Below are 20,025 nucleotides of genomic sequence, written 5' to 3' on the forward strand. Positions count from 1 at the left end.
CTTCTCTCTCAGCAGCTTTGCCACAATACTGAGCAAATTACCGGTCCTGACTTGTCCTGACGAGCTGCTCTGTTGCCCTGACGTGTAGAGCTAAGTTAGACAGTTCAAACCCACCAGTTTCGAAGAAATGGTCCTCACTGACAAGACCTCCAAGACCTCAGTGTCTAAAAAGGCTCCCAGGAAACGGGCCCTACGGCCCCAAAGCCTCCCCTCGCCAGCCCTGTGCTGTGCCTGTGGCCTGTGCATCATGCTGGCAGGTATCAACATCACCCTGGTGGGTGCTTTTGCTTTCGGCACCTTCATTCCCACCAGTAACCCACCCATTGTCATTGGACCCCTGCTCTTACTACTGGCTCTGTCGTTCTTCGCTGCGTGCTGCGTGTGCAGCAGACGGCCCCCGGCCCACGCCTCTCGCAAAGCCAACGGGGGTGAGAGCTGGGGGCTGATGCGGATGGGGGGCGGGGCCACGTTTGAGATGGAGACGAGCGAGCACACCCTGCAGGACACCACTGCCGTGCAGCTCAGCCCCACCAACTCCCCCAGCTCCTCCCACAAGTCCAGCAGCCCCACCCAGGCGGATGTCCCTGCTTTACACACCTGTGAGGAAGGATCCACCCCCCCCGGGGTCCCGACCTCAGAGAACTATGATATGGATCCCACTGCCACACCAGATGACCCAGCCATGACCTCTGATAGGCCTTATGAAGATAACCAGACCAGTCAGATCATGCCTTCACACAAGCCCTCCCCGACGTAACATGGTCATTGTGCCTACCGGCCATTGGAAAATCCTGGCATTATACTGAACAACACAATGTGACCACTGGAGCCCATTTGGGTCATTGGCAGGAAAGAAGAGCTGTGGGCTTGGACTGTGATCTCAAATGGAATTGTAAAAAGTGATGGTATGAATGAAGGACAAAACAACAAGTCAATAGTAATATGTATTAGATGTTTGCACCCCACTTTCCACATTGGAAATGGTGTGATAAGAACAGTAACAAATGTTGTCTCTCACTCTAACATAACGGTGTTTAGATGATTAGGTGATTATGTAATAGATGATTAGGTGAGATGAAACATGAAATGTAAAACATGTAAGAAACCTGTGGGAATGAAAGGCTACATTGGTTATAAAGCCTTAATGATATGTTTTGGTTTTGATGGTTTCAGAAAATATACTGTAATATTGTCTGCATACTGTAGACCTAACCAAAAAGGATTTTAGATATTACTCTTAACCTTGAACACTTGGTGGGAAAATGAGTGGACTCAGCAAGCTTCTCTAAGTCACTCTAACGCTGTTCTCATATTATGAGATCACATATTATGTCAGTGTCTCATTGGCTGCAGTCATTCACACTGATTGTGATAGCTGTCATTTTTTCGATGCTCTTTGTGTCTTTGTGTCTTTGTGTATAACCTTGAACATCATACTAAATGACGGTGTAAAGTGTGAGTCCTTCGTATTTGATCTTACATGCTGAACTAAAGGCATGGTGATGCATAAAGTAATTGATAAACTCGCATGTCATTTACTGTTTGCAGAAGAAACTGCTTGTTTTGAAGCGCCATTTTGATGTTTGAAAATCCTTACTCCCCCCCCAAATCCCACCAAATAAAATAATATTTCAGACCGAAATGCAACATCATTGATTATCTGCTCTGTGCGATAGAAAGGTAGTGTCTTGACTAATTCCTCTCTGAATAGGCCACACGTGTTTGATACCGTTCCTCATTCCGTTCCATGCATTACAATAAGCCCTGTCCTCTGATTTCTATCTCCACCAGCCTCCCCTGGTAAACACACATTTATAACAGACACAACACACATGTTGGAGGATAGGCTAGACAGGATGTCAGGAACAATTCACTCTTATCAGAGAGGAGCCTGGGCAGCGAGTGCAAACAGCTCCTTTCCAGCATGTTGTCCATCATTTGGCATTTGACCCAACACCTGCTGGCAGGGGCGAGAGCAATGTTGACTCATCATTCCACATCTGCCATCCGCAAACACAGCTAGCTACACAACCTGAGATCATCGCAGACAAACACAGCCAAAGAATAGATACCCAAGTTGTCACAAAATGGTTGATACCTAAATTACATATCCAGCACCTCACAACAAGACTGTTTGTCTTGAGCTCATTTGTATTGTATTGTATTTCAGAGAATAATAGATGTCTTGCAAGCCTGTTTTTTTTTTAAATCTGCAGCCACAGTAGCCTATACTAATTGTTTACCTCCATCTGAATACTCATTATGATCTATTGCAATCAAAAGCTACAATAATTGCCTGCCTACCAAGGCAAATCCAAATGTAATTGGTTGTGGAGCAGTGATTTGTGGATTCAATAATGCTGACTCCAGGACTAAATGCCTAATCACTTTCATGTGGCGGAGCTAAATAATTCAGAGACATTGCATTGCTCATTAATTCTGTGGTTGGGACCATTGCACACTTATACAAATGTTACATCTCTAAGTTCTAATATACGCCACGTTCTGATTTTCACAACGTAAAAATGTAGGCTATGTGGTATTTATCAGAACCACAAATAATAACTATGAACCACTAAGAACCACAAATAATAACTTAATGAGAAGACAGAATTGTAATTTAAGAATTGTAATTTATCACTCAGTCCACTACAAGGAGAACACGTGTTCTCAGATTGTGAATTCCAAAGTTCCAGACTGTATTCAGACAAGATTTCACATAGAAAAATGTTTTCTTTGTGGCAAAGGAAATATGTTGATCCTTTGTCTCCATCTAGTGGATAATGAGGGGGAGAACGTGAGATACAAGATCTATGAATTATTTCCTTTATTCCAACTGTGTGTATTGTAGGGCTACTCGTCCATACTCTGCATTTTCTATTGAGAACCACACTGACAAAGTAGATTAACATTGTATTAGACTTAGAGTAGATACCACAGATACAGCTCTCTGGCTTTACATCATTCATTATGCAAGATATAATTGAAAGTTGCCTACAGCCTACAACAGCCTCACGTGGTCTATGCCAATGCCCTTGCTGGGGTATTAGGTAATTGTGGATCCTAAAGTGTCATACAAAATGTAGCCACTAGAGAGAGCTGTAGCCATTTGCATTGCTTACAAGAGAGCGAGACAAGAGAGCGAGCATCATCGATGTATATAGATCAGTGGCGAGCACGGCCTAGCCCCTAGACTATGCCCAGAAGTGTTTTCTTTTCTTTATTCCTATGACTCAATCCTGCAGTGAAAGGTTGTTTAGACATGAACATGATCTACTCCAGTCCTTCCATTTAAGAATATCATAGATTATGTTGTGTAATGGAGGTTGTTCTCATGGCAACTCTCTGACAAGGCCTTTGTAAGGTAGTATAGCCAATGAAGGTATCTAAGCTATGTAGATATCACTGATTATTTTTTATTCAATGCTGTATACAAGGACTGCCTCTCACGTCTAAACTCGAGACAATTGTGCTGTACAGAGCAAAACCAGAAAATCATTTGAATGCAAAACTTTCTCATGTCTTTGTGGCCCCCAATTTCGCCAACTTTTTTGATCTGAGAGAAAAGGACGCATCCTCCAGTGTCCCCAAACCGCTGCAGCCTACTACGAGCTCTCGCCCCTGAAAAAACACTTTCCCCAGGGGAAATATGCCCAGGTGCGAAATGATTCTGTAAGAGAAAGAACAATCACAAGGTTAACTTGATGTCTTTGACACCCTTTGGACATGACTAATGCAGGTGAGGGACCTGGAATAGGTTACAAGAGTCTCTCGACCCCCACTTCACAGACTGGCTTAATTTGATAGATGAATATGTTATGACAAGTCCAACTTATCAAACAAAGGACCTACTCTCTGTATGAGCTGGTTACGGATTCAGGATGAGGACTATGAGTTGAGTGGTTGATTATTTTGTTGAAATTAATAATACAAAAATACTAACTAGGCACAGAGAGTACAATAGGGGAGGCGCACTAGGAATGGTTGTGGTTTGTAGTCAGGACATGCTCAACATACAAGAACAGAGACATCCCAAACGGAAGAAGGTTGAATATTTAAGGGTGAGTGGAAGAGAGAAGGAGAGTGGGAACAGGTGTGGGGAGTCGGTCAAAAGGTCAGTGTGAAGTTCGTAGAAAACGATTGACCATTGATAGGAGGTTGAGTTTACCGTTGAACCCCTTCCCTCTGTGATCTATTTATATATATTTAATTTCATATCATTTTTTTGTTTCTATCAGTCAGGTGACTTTGGATGTAGTAGGACATTACCAACCTCATGAATATCAGCTTGCAGTGCACCTCCATGCTAGAGCAGCTTATTCCTTTCAGCCTCCCTGATGACTACTGTGAAGGCTGAGTGCTGACTCTGCTATTGTAAAACAAATGATATCTCTGTCTTGTCTGAATAATCCCAATCTATTTCAAGACAGGGTACGGCGTTGAAAGTCGGAAGGGGGTGGACATTACCATCTTATGATAAATGCATAAATGTCCACTAAAGCTGAATCCGACATCGAATTCTAATGGCCTGATTGCTCTATTCATTTCTTCGCTTCATTCTCTACCAGCCCTGCCCCCTCCTTTTAATGCGGAGCTGGTCATATTTTGTCCCAGATTAGTATAGATGCTGGCTGACAGTTGCCTCTGCTCAAGGTATTTAGGAGACATAATTCATTCATAGATCTAGAAGTGCTCTCATTTGTCATCCCCATTTTTCTGCCGACTCTCTCCACAGCTCCCGATTCCTCTGGGTGGTGTGTGTGTGTGTGTGTGTGTGTGTGTGTGTGTGTGTGTGTGTGTGTGTGTGTGTGTGTGTGTGTGCTTGTGCGTGTGCGTGTGTGCGTGTATGTGTGTCAGGGGAGGGGCAGGCCAGTTTCTCCGGCTGATGTATTAGCTGGCATATGCAAGCAATGAATTATCAAGGAGGAAAAGGAGTCAATTATCCACTCCTAAAAGAGGGTCCAGGCTTGTGTGGCCTAGGGGGTCCTTTCCGTATTTACCAAATCATTTCACAGAGAAGTGTGCAGAGGGACCAAGAGAGTAGTACAGAAGGGCGGGTGACACACACACACACACACACACACACACACACACACATACTCTCAAGTATAACATTGCACACACACACACGCGCACACACACACACACACACACACACACACATACTCTCAAGTATAACATTGCACACACACACACGCGCACACACACACACACACACACACACACACACACACACACACACACAGGCCCTCTGCTGCCTCCTTCTCTAACCAGGGCAGGAGCAGCGTTTTGATCAGTTCAGTAATAATCCATTTTCACACACACCTATTCCTCTGACTGATTCGGCTGAGCTGGAATAGCCATGCCGTGACCAGCAGCCATTTTGCCATGTCCCAGTTCTCTCCTCTGCCTTTCCCTCATATCAAAATAGGACTCTGATTGACTGTGTCGCTCTAACTAATAGAGTGGATATGGCAAATGGAATATCCAACAGTATTTTTTTTTTTTTTTTCAAAGTCTCTCCCCCCCCTCTCTGTGTCCCCAGTTACTTTGCCTTGACATATTTCCTGAGATTGAGCTTTCTATCCTGATTCTGATGAGGCCGGGCCGAGCAGCCCTGTCGGTTGGCGACGCCTCAGAGCAGAGCAGGAGCCACAGACGCGTGGCGCCCGAGCCAGGCAGACCCTCCAGTGACTGACGGGGCTGACACTTAGGGAAATGAGGTCATTAGACAGCATTATGAGGTGGCTGATAGCTCTGTAATGGGTTTTAATGCTGGAATTTACCAGAGAGCCCCACCGGGGACAAGGCTTGACGTGCCGGCAGACAGGTGTGTTCTTCTACAATAAAGAGAGAAACTCTCCTGGGTCTCTAAAAGAGAAACGGGCTGGAGAAAGGGGAGGAGAGAGGGAGGAGAAGAGGAGAGGAGGAAATCGGAGGGATACTCTAAAAATAAAGCACGCACAGCTGCTGATCCTGTGCAACACAAGGAGGAAATAAAAGAGTCTTTCAGTGGATGACTGACCTGGTTTTTTAGTCCTCCATATCTGTGCCCTTCACTTTTGTTTAGTGTAGTGTAGTGGCCCTTTAATTCGTTTTTGCCCTCCTTTTGTTTTGGATGCATTTGCCAGTTCAAGGCAGATAAGTTCTTAAGAAATTGGGGAAAGTGGAAAAATGTATCTACGCCATCCAGGCGACCAAGTGTCTTGAAAGTGGGGAAGTCTGTTTTAATCTGAAATGGCTGGTTGGCAAAAGGGGATCTAATTCCTAAAACAATGGACACTTTCCCCATCCTTTGTTAGCTATATTGCAAAGATATAATATAATTCTGCACGCTGCTGCATCCACATTCATCCAAGCTGCCCAGAGTTTTAAGATCCTAAGTTGAAAAAAAAAAAAAAGTGTCTAAATTTAGCACTTAGCGATAAACTCTTAAGTTATAAGACATAGGCTAATGCGTAAGGGTGTTAAAAACCAGTGGGATAGTTAAGGGAGAGATTAGGGGACAAATCAAAGACTGGGTGAAAAGCTCTGTCAGAGCTGTGCGGTTGTTTGGTGGGCATCTGCAGATGGACGCTTTAAGAAAGCGGGAGGGGCTCAGTAGGGCTTTGGCAGCCGGTGACGAAGTGACTGACTCTGTCCCAGCAGCCCCAACCGAAGCCATACCACTCCCCTTGGCTGTGCCATGAAAACAAATGGGCCACTTTACGGCTCTCCTGGACCTGAGAGTCCTGGTCAGAAGGAAGATTTAGGGGGGCATTACAGCGGTCTGGTGGAGGGCAGGAGAACCCACAGGAGGGAGGAGATGGATGTACAATATGGAGAGAATAATGGTGGTGGTTGCGTTTAGACTGTTTCTGGTATGGTGACATGAATCACGTCTGGTCTCTTTTTAGAGGGTTATGGAGAACAAAGGGAAGCTATGTACCTCGGTAAGAGTTTTCTAGTCGTACAGATGAGAGAGGCTAACAATACCTATCAAGTCATAAAGCTGCAGTCTGTGAACCCGGCTCTTTCACCTCCGGGCGTCCATTTCACAACACTCCAGAGAATACACACACTGCAATGTAGGCTACCTCGCCAGGACACACACCCAGTGGGCAAAGTAACGTACAGTACATACGAGATGTGTGTGTGTGTGTGTGTGAGTGTGTGTGTGTGTGTGCGTGTGTGTGTGTGTGTGTGTGTATATGTGTGTGTGTGTGTGTGTGTGTGTGTGTGTGTGTGTGTGTGTGTGTATGTGTGTGTGCGTGTGTGTGTGTGCGTGCGTGAGTGTGTGTGTGTGTGCGTGTGTGTGTGTGTGTGAAAAAGACATAATAAAAGAGAGAATGAACGAATGGTCATAACATATACTTTTCCTCTGTGTGAAGTATCTTTGGAACATTGGAAGGAACATTGATTTTCGAACTAATTGCATATAACAACATAACCTGTATATCTGTTCATTCATCACCCCACCTTCCTTTACAGTGAACATAAAGCCTTCATTCACAGCCATATCGAAACGCCCCTGTTTCTGCTGGAGGTGTGCATGATTGTGCAGTGGGCTTAAGTGACAGGTAAATTGCAGGTTAAGTGGAGAACACAGCATTTGAACAAGAGGCTTCAGGCTCCAGCAAATCCTCCTTAGTCTCTAATCTGAATACAAAAGGCAGGGGCGGGGGGAATTAAATCTGACCCCTCAATGTGTTGTTTGTTTCATCGGAGGGCCCAGGAGGAGAGGCCCAGGTTTACGTTTCCCTTTGTGTGACGTGGCGGCGTTTAAAAACAACAGCACCCTACAATGAAGCCTCCTCAGTGGCTAATTTCCCCCGGGACAAAGGGAAAGCCTTGAGTGGTTGGCTTTGCCCCCAGCCGCTTTCATACAGCAGGGCCTTGAGAAAGTGGCAGAGAGCGACGGCAAGGCAGTGGCAGAAAAAGGGAATCTGTGAGAAGGACTGTTTATTTAATTGCGGATGAAATGGCATAACGTGGCACCATTATCACCGGCTGTTGGAAGGAAACAAATCCTGCTTTATTTAGCGACGGATGGGGAGGAAGAGGAGAAGAGAGAGAGAGAGAAGGGCTGGGGTGAGGCAAGGCGGTAGGGGGTTCGGCAAAAGAAAGGCGCTTTGGGTTGTCAACGTTTTAGAGGCTTAGAGTCAAACCTATCCAGGCTCAGGAGAGAGGGAGTCTGGGTGTTAGGCAGGCAGAATGACTCCTGATAGAAGGAGTTTGCGGCTCAAGTCGAGGGGAATCGTCTTGGCTCCCGGATGAGGGGAGGACTAATTGATTCTCTGAAGTTTTCCTGTCGCGGAGCCCGATTACAGGTGTGACCGGATTAAAAAAAAAAGAGGGTGGAAAAAAAAAACAAGGGATCTGGAGGAGGAAAGGTAGAAATCAAAGAGGAGATGATGATGAGGGGCTGCCATAGACGGATCAGCATGAACACACATTTGTGTGTGTGTGTTTGTGTGTGTGTGTGTGTGTGTGTGTGTGTGTGTCTGATTGTGTGTTTCTACATGTCGGAGGTGCACCTGTGTTTAAACTGTATGCTTGGTAGCAATCATTAGGTCACACTGCAAGGCCCCCGTTCCGGTGTTGAACTACATGAGCACATTGTGGTGTGGGAGCCGTTCCCTCCTTCATCACTCACTGATGCTGTATAGTTACAGCGTCTCAAAGCCAGGGGCATGTGTCCAGCCTGCCTGTTATAGGCAGGGGGAAGATTGAACACAGAGGCCATACCGATGGACTGTGGGGGGGGGGGGGGGGGGGGTGTTGGGGGGGGGCTCTCCGAGAGAGAGAGAGAGAGAGAGAGAGAGAGAGAGAGAGAGAGAGAGAGAGAGAGAGAGAGAGAGAGAGAGAGAGAGAGAGGAGGCTCCAGGAGAGTTAGGGTGCATAACCATACCTAAGCTGTCATGTGCGCAGGCTGTTATGGCTTGTTTAGTGGCAAAGTCCAATCTGGGGCCCCGGAGAGCCATTATTCAGGGGGCTATCGATCGGGCCCCACGGCCAACCAGTGCTCGGGCTGGGGCCCCTGTCCCTGATCCTGTTCAGTAATAAGCGTACTCGTGTCAGGGCGGTAATTATCATTGATCTGATGTAGCCAGTGTGACAGGGCGGCAGCCCCTTTGGTGTGATTCATACGCAGCATGGGGGCTACTGTACTGCAGGAGGACGGGGTGCCGGGGTCCACGAAGCTACCAATCTCACAGTCCCCTCCACATTCTGTGGGCACTGCCATGTCCAGCCCTGCGGACAGAGGGGGGGGGGGGGGGGGGCAGGGAGGGATGGAGAGGTGAGTGGAGGTGGGGGTGGGCAGCACTGGGGAGGTGGGGAGAGGTGCATATATCCCTCATTTCCTAGACCTGCTCCCTAAACTCTCCTGCAAATCTCCAATAAACTCCCAGTGCAATTTTGACCTACAGTATGTCACTGTCAAAGACATGGTTTTTACAGCCAGGGATCTAAAAATGTCACACGTCCTGTTGCATACCTACTGTATCATGTAAACTGTATTTATTACATTCTCATATTTGAGGGGAAGATTTGATATGAATCACAACACAAAAGCCGTTATTTTCTCTTTGTGTGAAGTTGGGAGGGAGTCACTCCTGTCACCAATGGTAACGTTAGTGTTTGTGTCCAAAAGAGGCCCATAGACTCCATTTGACCTCATTATAACCAGAGGAGAGAGGCTGGGTCTGATCTCCTCTCTAGTGTCCGCTCCTCCACCTCCTCACCCACTAAGCCTGCGCCTCCCCTGTGAGCGCCTTGGTAACCCCCACCTCCCTCTATCCTGATCCCATTCCACTCTGGGTTAGGGTGAGGCAGAGAGGCAGAGAAGCAGGCATATCGTGACATTAGAATTATAAGGTTCTATCTCCATTTTTGTCAAAATTGATTTTTTTACATAATCTGATCCATTAGGTGTTTATTAATGCCTGTGTGGTGTTATTTTTAAAATGTTTTTTAGTTAGTAATTCATAAAATACAAAGGTTCCATCTCATAAAACATAATGGAATGTAAAAACTCTCAATATCGCTGAACTACCCTAAACGGAGATAGAACCTTATAATTCTAAGCTCACGATATGCTAACATACTGTGTCTGTGTGTCTATGTGTTTTTTGACACTTTGTGAATATTGTGCTTCAAAAATTATTTGTGACATTTTACACAGTACGCGTTTTTTACTGTGGTGCTGTGTGTGTATTTGTATGGTCAACCTGTGTAGCAATATTTAATGTGTATGGTATTTGACATCTATATAGATGAGTAGCCAATCATGTGTGTTCTCCAATCAGGAATTGACATTTATTATAATGACTTCATTGCTTCCATTGTAGAAGGCTCACACTGACTAGGCTACTTCATGTTGAATATGATTGCTGCTACTCTCCCCTGGTAACAAAACTCCACCCGTGAGAGTGGGAGAGGGGGATAGAGAGAGGGGGATAGAGAGAGGGGGATAGGAGAGAGATGGAGAAGGGGATAGTGGAAAGAGAGAGAGAGAGAGAGAGAGTGAGAGAGAGAGTGAGAGAGAGAGAGAGAGAGAGAGAGAGAGAGAGAGAGAGCGAGAGAGAGAGAGAGAGAGAGAGGGATGGTGGGGGTTTGAGGTAGGCAATCATTTTTCTTTTTGAGGGCGTCGGAGCGGGACTGGTGTCACCTGCAGACCAAACCCCATTTCCTCTGATTAAGTCCTCCGAAAATATTCCATTTGTCAGTGTCACACAGCCTGCTCTGCCATAGCGACCAGTCAGCCGTGTCTGTTGACTATGTCACTCTCCAATTTACATCAGCCACTGACAACATCATCTTGTCGCTAATGTCCCTTTGCCTTTCTCTCTTTCTCTCTCTCTCTCTCTCTCTCTCTCTCTCTCTCTGTCTCTCTCTCTCTCTCTCTCTGTCCCACCCTCTCTTCCTCAATCCACATTTCCCCTATGATCTGGCCTCAATGACCTATGTATGTTTTTTGAGGGAGAAAATCAAAGATCAGGAAAATAATAGTTAGGATTATGAGAATGTGTGCATATCCACAAATGATCCATAGGTAAAGACGACTTTAATTGTCCATTCATTCCTTTCTAATCCATCCTGGATCTCATCCTACCACTATTAATCACTTTGTGAGTTGCAAGTGGAATGTTTTGTTGTTTTTTTGCTCTAGAGAAGTTGTATCCATTAACTGTGGGAATGTGGAAGAGCAGGGTCTGGGTTTAGAACCTCTACCGTGTCTGAGCTAACCCCATTAGCACCCAATGTCTTTTCAAGAATGGTTCAGATGGGGATGGAAATTTCAATCTCCCCTCTATCATTTTCCCTATCATTACTCCAAACAAGACAATTTTCTATTCTCTCCATCCCAAGCCCCTAGAGAGAGAGAGAGAGCGAGAGAGAGAGCGAGAGAGAGAGAGAGAGAGAGAGAGAGAGAGAGAGAGAGAGAGGCGAAGGATAGAGAGAAAGAAGGGCATTGCACTCTCACCGTTGCCGAACTTTAAAATGAGTTGAGCGGAAAAAAAGGGGGGTGTTTATACATTATTGAACTGCCGGTATCACATCCTCCTCTCCTCTCCTTCCTTTCCTCTCCTCATTCTCCTGACAGGTAGCGGGCGCCCTGCCTTGATGACTAGACTCAATCACCTGTGACAGTTTTGATTTGATGTCACTCGCCGGGTCGCTCTATTTGTTTGAGCAGTTAAGAGGTAATTGTGTGACATTGGCGGGGGAAGACGTGCTTTGGCGGCGCACTCGCTGAACCGAGGGAGGACGAGACGGGGGAGTGTGGCGATAATAGATGAGTGCTATTTTCCCCCAAACATTTCCCAGGCTGTGGGGTGAGAGGCGTGTAGCTGGAGGGGAGAGAGAGAGAGGGGGCGATGAGCCACTCTACCCTGAGGGAACTGATCTGAGAGATGTACATTCAGGGGTGTATCACTTTCTCTGGTTTGAACAGCATTGTTTCTGTGTGTGTGTGTGTGTGTGTGTGTGTGTGTGTGTGTGTGTGTGTGTGTGTGTGTGTGTCTGTCTGTCTGTCTGTCTGTCTGTCTGTCTGTCTTAGGTACGTTTGTCACTCACAACCCTCATTGTTTAGGCCTTAGAAAGTACAATATCTCTCACCAGGAGAAGCATGACTTCAAAGATGTGATTAAAATAAAATTGTTGCTTCTTTCTTTTCGTTTGTAATATATCTCAACTACAGTACATCCTGAAAAGACAAAGAGCCCTTAGCTTTTGGGCTCTTAGAGGCAAAGACACAAACCTCATCCAGAGTCTCAATAGTAAATCTGATAAAGATGACCGGACGTTATTGTAATTGTGGGACCATTTCTCTTGAAGTTCCTCTCATTGTACAGAGATTCCCAGTGCTCGGCTCTCACTGGCTCGGAATGCCAGTGATAATCCACAATCCTCCTTTTCTCATGGAGAAAAAAGCCAAAGGAATCATGGCTGAAGAGTGCAAATCTGTGGGCTATAGCTTTACTCCCCTCTCTGCTTCTTTACTGAACACTCCCCAGGCCATTCTCCTGCTCTGTAGCAACAGGAAGGAAGTAGATAGTGCGAAGGAAGAGGAAGTCGAGATTCCGACCAGTCCAGAAAGGGGGGCAACCAGGAGGAGAACAGTCCAGTTGTGTTTTCGGTTGTTACCACTGTGCAGCGCTATGCGCCTCTACTGGATCTCTTGCGTGCCAGTGCCAGAAGATAGGCTTTCTCCCTCTGCACGTTGGGCTCATCCATTTGTTTGTTATCTCAATCCAGGATTTAGGGAGATACAAAGCTGATTAAACAACAAAAGCATATGGGAAGATAAAGGACACTTAGGTAATGGGTTTAGGCGCTGCCTCTTCAGCACGCTCGACTCATCCCCCTTTCTCTCGGCTCTAAATGTGTTTGTTATTCTTCTCCTCTACGTTTTTGATCCAGACGGAGAAGAAAAAAGAACAAGAGAGGGAGAAAAAAACAAAAAGAAAGTAAGAAAAAGGGGGCAGACGAAAGAAGAGGCTTTGGGGAACAATCTGGTGAAAGGCTGCAGACTCTGTGAAACAAGCGCAGTAAAGTGCATCTGAATGCAGTAAAAGGGGGTTCTGCTCATGCAGCAAGCTCCCTGTACAGGCTGTTGGTCTGCTTGTGTTGCGTTACTGTGTGCAGCAGTAGCACATCCTCCAGCATTTCAGGTGGAGGATGGAGGCTCGGGCTCCATTCGTGTTTATGCTTGCATATATTCAAATAACTTATCTTCAAACACAAACTTCAAATAGATACATGAAGGGGAAGCACATACAGCATTGAGTGCGGTAGATTGATCTTTGTTTGTTTAGGGCCTTGAGTTTTTCATGTGACCTTGTGACCTACAAGAAAAAAACCTCAGGCCACAATAGTTCTAAGTCTTTCTTGCTGAGGTCACGTGGCCCTGAAAAACTGAGGGCGCTAATCTGTGTCGTGTTGTGATGATGTCATCACATGATGACACAACCAAGTATCTCCGTTTCTTTTTTTTTGCTTTGAACATTTGTCTATCCTACCATTTCAGGATCAACATATGTGCCCTAATTCCCTAAAGATAAGTACCCATTATGAATGTGTGTGTTGAGTGGCATGTAAACCAATACAGAGCAAGCTAAAGAAATACTTTGCCTCTCCTGGTGAACATCACCAAAAGCAATCCGGAAGCTTCACTCTTGATAATAATAATATTAACACCCCCGTGGAGGTCAGTGTGCAATGAGGAGGGTGGAAAAAAAACATATTTACTCTCCTCCCGCTGCTTCCCCTCCACTGAAAGAACCCATGAGAAAGGTGCTTACTTAGGCGAGATAAAGAGCAAGATGAGAGAGAGCGGACGTGGATTAGGGAAGGGAGACGATCACGGCCAGAAGAGCCAGGGGAGTGAGGAAGGGGAGGGAGGGGTGGAGCGAGGCCGAGAGTTGATGTCTGGGCTGGTTGGATATGGGGGGAATATTAATCTGGGTTTAGTGTGAGCAGGACCCTACAAACGGCTCAAGCAAACAGAGCTTAGACGAGGCCAAGCCTTCGGAGAAAGTCCTAAATCTTCACATTAGCTCCCCGCGTTTCTTCTGCTGAACCCGTAAGCTCTTTTTCTAAAGGACAGCACAAACAAACCGCAACCCCCCAATACTACTCCTTGCCAGTCCTGCGCCTCCCCTCTCTCTCTCTCTCTCTCTCTCTCACACCACACTCTCTCAAAAATCAAGACGGATTTGAGAATCCAGATTGCTGGGAATTTATAAATCCAGGAACCCAAGTGGATAGGGAGAGATTAGAAGGGTCCCCCCTCCTCTTAAAAGGGACATGGTGCCACTCAATTGTGTTCCCCTTTTCTACGGTGTGCCCTACTTCTGTGTCCGCCAAGAAAGAACGAGCTCGGAGAGGCGACACATAGAGCAGTTTGGGGGAGTTGAGGTCAAGATAACCCTTATCACCCCCACCTCCCCCCCAAAAAAAGGATTAAAAGATTCATGTGTGCTCAAGACATACTGTATCTTTGACACATATAGTGTTATTAGTCTTATATAGTCAAATATTTGTCTTATTTGTTCAATACGGTGAATTCATTTCCATGTTAGATATTCTTCTAATACTAGAAGAATCGCTTTTCCCCCAAATTGAGATTGTCCCAAGATTGGGGCAGGCTTTTTAAAACAATGAATACACTATGAAAATAACATGATGAAAATAACATTATTTTAATAACTTTTGTGTGTGTGGGGGGGGGGGATAAATAGTTTGGGTAAATGACAGTCCAATTGTCAGTGGGAGATGGTGGAGAGGTGGGTGTGTGGAGGAAGAATATCTGAGCAGCTTCAGAGCCTAAAGAGGATATCAGACTGTCCCATAGGTGGAGAGGCGGGTTGGTAGGGGCAGGGGGGGGGGAAACTGCTGAACCTCATCCCGTCACCTGCAGTTTCCTGGCAGGGAGGGAACCAGGAAAAGCTCTGCTCTGACTGAGTTTCATTAACCTGACTGCATGTGCCAAAAGCCTTGGTATTAGAGTTAATCAAACAGACACCGCCACACGCACCGCAGTCCTATGGGTCACCCGCCGACACCTATCCAGGGGCCTGCTGCTACCGATGCTGAAGTCACACATGCACAAAAGCATGCTCAAACACATACTGTACACACAGACACACACACACACACACACAGGCACATGCACACACGCACATGCACACACGCACACGCAAATGCGTACACACACACGCACACACACACACACACACACACACACACAGACACGCACACACACAGAGACACACACACGCACACACACACAGACCTTACCAGGCTCTACTGACACCACAACCACTTGAAATACAATTTGGATACAGTTCAAATAAAGTACAGTAGACCACTTGCCATTTGAGGTCTGGAAAGTGTGTCCAATAAGTCACATGGTTAAAAACCAAACTGTTGAGAGGAAGTGATTTAAACATCAAATAGAACCTAAAAGGATTTTTCTCCTCATGGCCGTGTGGCAGAGTTCTCCATTACTGTAACTCACAAGACTAAAGTAAACAATTTGAATTTTACACATTAGTAGTGTGAATATATTTGGCCACAAGACTACGGCAGTTATCCAGGACTGCTGGGTACTCCAGTGGAGGCTAGAGGAGGTAGAAATCGGAGGACGGGGTCATTGTAATACATGGAATGGTCATACAATGGAATATTAGAATGAGCCTGTCCTGATTTCTACCTCCACCAGCCTCCCCTGATGTACCGTATGTTGGTTTTGTCCTTGTGTTTTAGAGGCTGAACTGTGAGTGAAATCCATTGCCAGTCATGACACTAATTGATCAATTAGGAACCAATTTTTCCCCTGAAGCTGCAATAAACTAGCACAACATTTAGTAAGAGAATTTTCTGTGAGTTGATTAAACACAGGTCATACACATGCACAACAAAACGTATGGGGTAAGGCTATAAGACCTGCCAGTTTACATGTTATCATAATCAAACAATAATGTCAAAATCATTCAGGGTGTTACATTTAACCTAATAATCAGGTGGTTTATACATGAGAAATAAATCTTTCCTTTGGACTAAACATGCAAATGGAGTGTAATAAAATAGAGGTTTAGATATGTACAGTAGGAGGTACGGTTGTATTTAAGCTTCTGCAAAGTCTCCCAGTGGCTGCATTATCCCTCCAGCGCAACTGTCAGACAGCAGAACACACCTCTAAAGGTGCCTTCATCAACATCATTTTTCAGAATGGAAAAGACAGGATTTCTCCATCCCACTCACAGCATGCATCCATTTAGGAGTAACGCTGCTCTGAAGAAAGATGAGTACCTCTTTCAGAATTTGTTAAAAAATGAACTGTATTTTTTGGGGCAACACACACACACTCACATTCACATTCACACACACACACACAAACACAAACACACATACATACACACACATACACACAGTCTGACAGGTTGCTCCCTGCCCCTCAGACGAGGGCCCGGGGGGTGTTGTGGATGGTGACCAGGTGTCTACCCGGGCGCCCACTTTGTAGAGCAGCCCTAATCAAGGCAACGCCCTCAACAGATCAATCTTCCCCTGACACTTCATTTAGACTGCATTAATGTGGAATTAGGCCCCATTATGGCTATTGGCAGCAGGGTCTGACAGTCCCATAGCACGAGCAGTTATCCTCCTCTCCCTGGAGAGAGCCGCCTCTGAATAGAGCAGATAAGGCTTTTTTCAGCCCTGCCACAAAGCCGAATAAGTGATTAGATTTTTTTTTTCTCATTCAACCCCTAGTCATCAGTATTGCTAATCAACTGAAGGAATGCGTAAGGGTTTTTCCCCCCTCCAACTTTAAAGAGATCATCAAAGCCATTTGAAGTGCAGGTATCAGCTCTATTGACTTGATGGGGTCTGTGTTGGCAATAGTTATATTATATAAATCTGCCTTTTGAATGGACAACCTAATTATCACATTTAAAAAAGGACTTGTGAAGGCATATGCGGAAGGCACGGCTTAGTCCAGTCCAGTGATCGTTTGTATTCACTTGGTTTTACTGGATGTGCTGAAAAAAGGTGAAGCACCTGCTCGAGCCCAGAGCTACACCCGCAGTGTGTGAGGCCGAAGGTCATTCTTCATTTACGTCAACCATTTTAAATACAAACAAATACAGTACATTACTCCTACTATTCGGCTCCATTCCAACTTAAGAAAATCCACTCATTTGCATCATTTGTCAAGGGATTCATTCCCATGGAGCCATAAGCTTTTCAGCTTTCCTTCAGGATGAGAAGTGAATCAAACTGGATATCTGTGTATGAGCTGTTGATGATGACCGAGGAGGGGTAGAAGTCAGGTCAGCCTCCCCCCTCCTCCCCCCCCAATGTCTTAGGGGAGTTCACCGCGAGGGAGTTCACTGTGAGGGCCCCCCCCGCGCTCGCGCGCGCGTCCCTCACTGACCAGGCGGCTGAGAGGCACAGAGATACCCCCTTAAGGAGCTTTGCGCTCTGGAGGAAACTTAATCTTCTTTTTAACGCCATCCCATGGCTCTTCGCAGGCCCTGAATAGAGCGGGGGAGGAGCCGGCTGCGGAGTATCTCCGAGCCCACATGGCAGCCCAGCCCAAATCTGAATATCTGAGCCACGTATGGAGGAGGCTGAGGCGCTCCGACGCCAGCATAGGAATTAGCCATCCGACAGGCCGCGCTAAATCCCCCCCCGCGCTCCGCTCTTACCTCCTCTGCCTCCCCTACTACAGTACGCCCCTTACTGAATCCCCCCCCACTCACCCACCACCACCACGCACCTACTGGGCTAGGGGCCTAGGAGACAGACAGACAGACAGACAGAGACACAGACATGCAGAGAGACAGACATAGGCAGAGAGACGGACAGACAGGTAGAGAGACAGACACAGGAAGAAAAAAACAGATAGGTGGGAGGTGGAGGAGGAGGAAACAGACAGACAGACAGACAGACAGATTGACCATTGTTTCAGGTCAGAAATATTTTGCCTGTTTTCTTTCAATTCGTCAGAGAACCATCAGCTTATAACAGCATAAACATTTGGAAATATATATTCCAACTAAGGTTTGCTACAGTGCCATGGAGAGTAGAAAGGGAAACTCAGGGAGCAAGAATGTTTGTCCATCACACAACTCATTCCTCATGCCCAGTCTGGCCACAAATGCAGGAGACAAAAGAGGGCTAAAAAAGAAAAGGACTCCTCCCCCCCCCTCCCTGTCTCTATCTCTCTCCCCAACATGTACCTCTCTCTCTCTCTCTCTCTCTCTCTCTCTCTCTCTGGACCAAAGGGTCAGGGTAAATATTAACACTAACGGCCTTGTGCGAAAATCTCTGAGCCATTTTATTTTGTAGGGAGGTGTGACAGATTACTGGCGAGTGGATTCCTCAGTGGCAAGAGGTAGCGGCGCTCTCTTTACCCAAATACTTTGGGACCAGTGCTCTGACATGCTCCTTTAGCGCCCTGTCAGAAGACTATTCCCAGAGCAAACACAGTCAAGGGTTTCTCTCCACAAGTCAGCGCCCAGCCCATAAACTCCCTGAAAGGGACTTAGAGCGTTGAAGAGCCACATGAAAACAAGATGTGGGCAAACCAAACAGACCCTACAAAAGCTCTGGACATGGTGTCTTTAGTCAACTTAACAGGAGTACGCTTCTCTGAGTGAAAGGGGGGGAGAAGCAAGGGGAATTTCAACCCAATTTTTATCTTGACAGGTCCAAACACAGAACCTAGCTGTATTTCATGCTCAAAATGTTCACTTTTGTAAAAGCTGTTACCAACCCCTATGAGTAGTATAGAATACCAGTTTACTGTCGGAAGGTTACTTATGTTTTGTAATTCATGCTGTGTCTGTGACAATACAGTTAGCTTAGTCTGTATTTACCCTGCAGTGATCAACACAAACAGTAATTTCCCAAACCCTCACCATTAATTGAGTCTAAAGAATGGCTGTGTGGATTAAGATTCTTTTCAATAAGCAATAGTGAAAGTTATGTATACAGTATGGCTGTCTTGGTCTTGAAGAGAATAATATCAGTGTGCACACAGTAATATCAATGTCAGTGAAAGTCGTGACGTTAGAATTATACGGTTCTATCTCCATTTTTGGTCAAAATTGAGTTTTTTTACATAATCTGATCCATTAGGTGTTTATTAATGCCTGTGTTGTGTTATTTTTAAAATGTTGATTTTTTTTTGTTAGTAATTAATAAAATACAACGGTTCCATCTCACAAAGCATAATGGAATGTAAAAATGTTGACGCTCGATATCTCTGAACTGCCCTAAACGGAGATAGAACCTTATCATTCTAAGCTCACGAAGTGTTGAGAGTCCAGATGAGTGTGTTGAGTCTGGGCTGGTAGAGGACTCAGCGCATGGAGCAGAAGGCCCCTCGGAGGCATCTATAGCGGGGGTGTGAGATTCTGTCGCCGCCGCGATAATACAGTCCACACACTGGCTTAGGAGACACAGGAAGTATATGAGGAATTCAAAAGCAAATCAATTAACTCACACCAAAGATGTGAAAAGGGCCCCTCGAAATACGTCGCCAAAATCACTTAATAATAAAAAACTATTAAAGAAAATCTATTAACTAGACTTCTGTATCCACTTACATTGGCTACCATAGTGTTGTGTTCTTGTCCATTTGACCTGTTTTTAGTCCCATGATTGTATCAGAAGTCCAGGGCATTAAACACGGTCAAACTCACTCAATAGGTGTCATTACTGGCATCTTTACTGGCCACATTGAGTCAGGACCATGGAATTAACATCTCACCTCAAGGAGGGAAAGATCAACGAAGAGCCAGCGGGATATCATTTAGGACGACGTTTAGAGTGGTCCGAGGATCAAAGGCTGGAGGTGGGGGAGAGGCTGCGGAGAGCTGGAGTCTGGGTGAAAACTATTTCACAAGCAGAGTTGACATGACTGCCCAAGGAAGCACTCTCTCTTTACAGACTACATCAACTGTGAATGGACAGTTTTATATAGGAATCTATCAGGTCCTATAGTCTGATATTTAAGATGATGTACTCATC

General features: G+C 45.7%; 1 protein-coding gene across 1 annotated transcript; it reads left to right on the forward strand.

Annotated features, from left to right (window-relative positions):
- Window positions 1–127: 127 nt before the first annotated feature.
- LOC308154704 (transmembrane protein 275-like) lies at window positions 128–757 on the forward strand (the record flags this gene model as incomplete). The annotated part of the gene is made up of 1 exon (XM_080527884.1): window positions 128–757. One exon carries the CDS (start codon window positions 128–130, stop codon window positions 755–757), a length of 630 nt encoding a protein of 209 aa, XP_080384010.1.
- Between the last annotated feature and the right edge of the window lie 19,268 nt (window positions 758–20,025).

Source organism: Nansenia antarctica, assembly GCF_963989245.1.
Source record: "Nansenia antarctica genome assembly, chromosome: 1".
Classification (NCBI taxonomy): Eukaryota; Metazoa; Chordata; class Actinopteri; order Argentiniformes; family Microstomatidae; genus Nansenia; species Nansenia antarctica.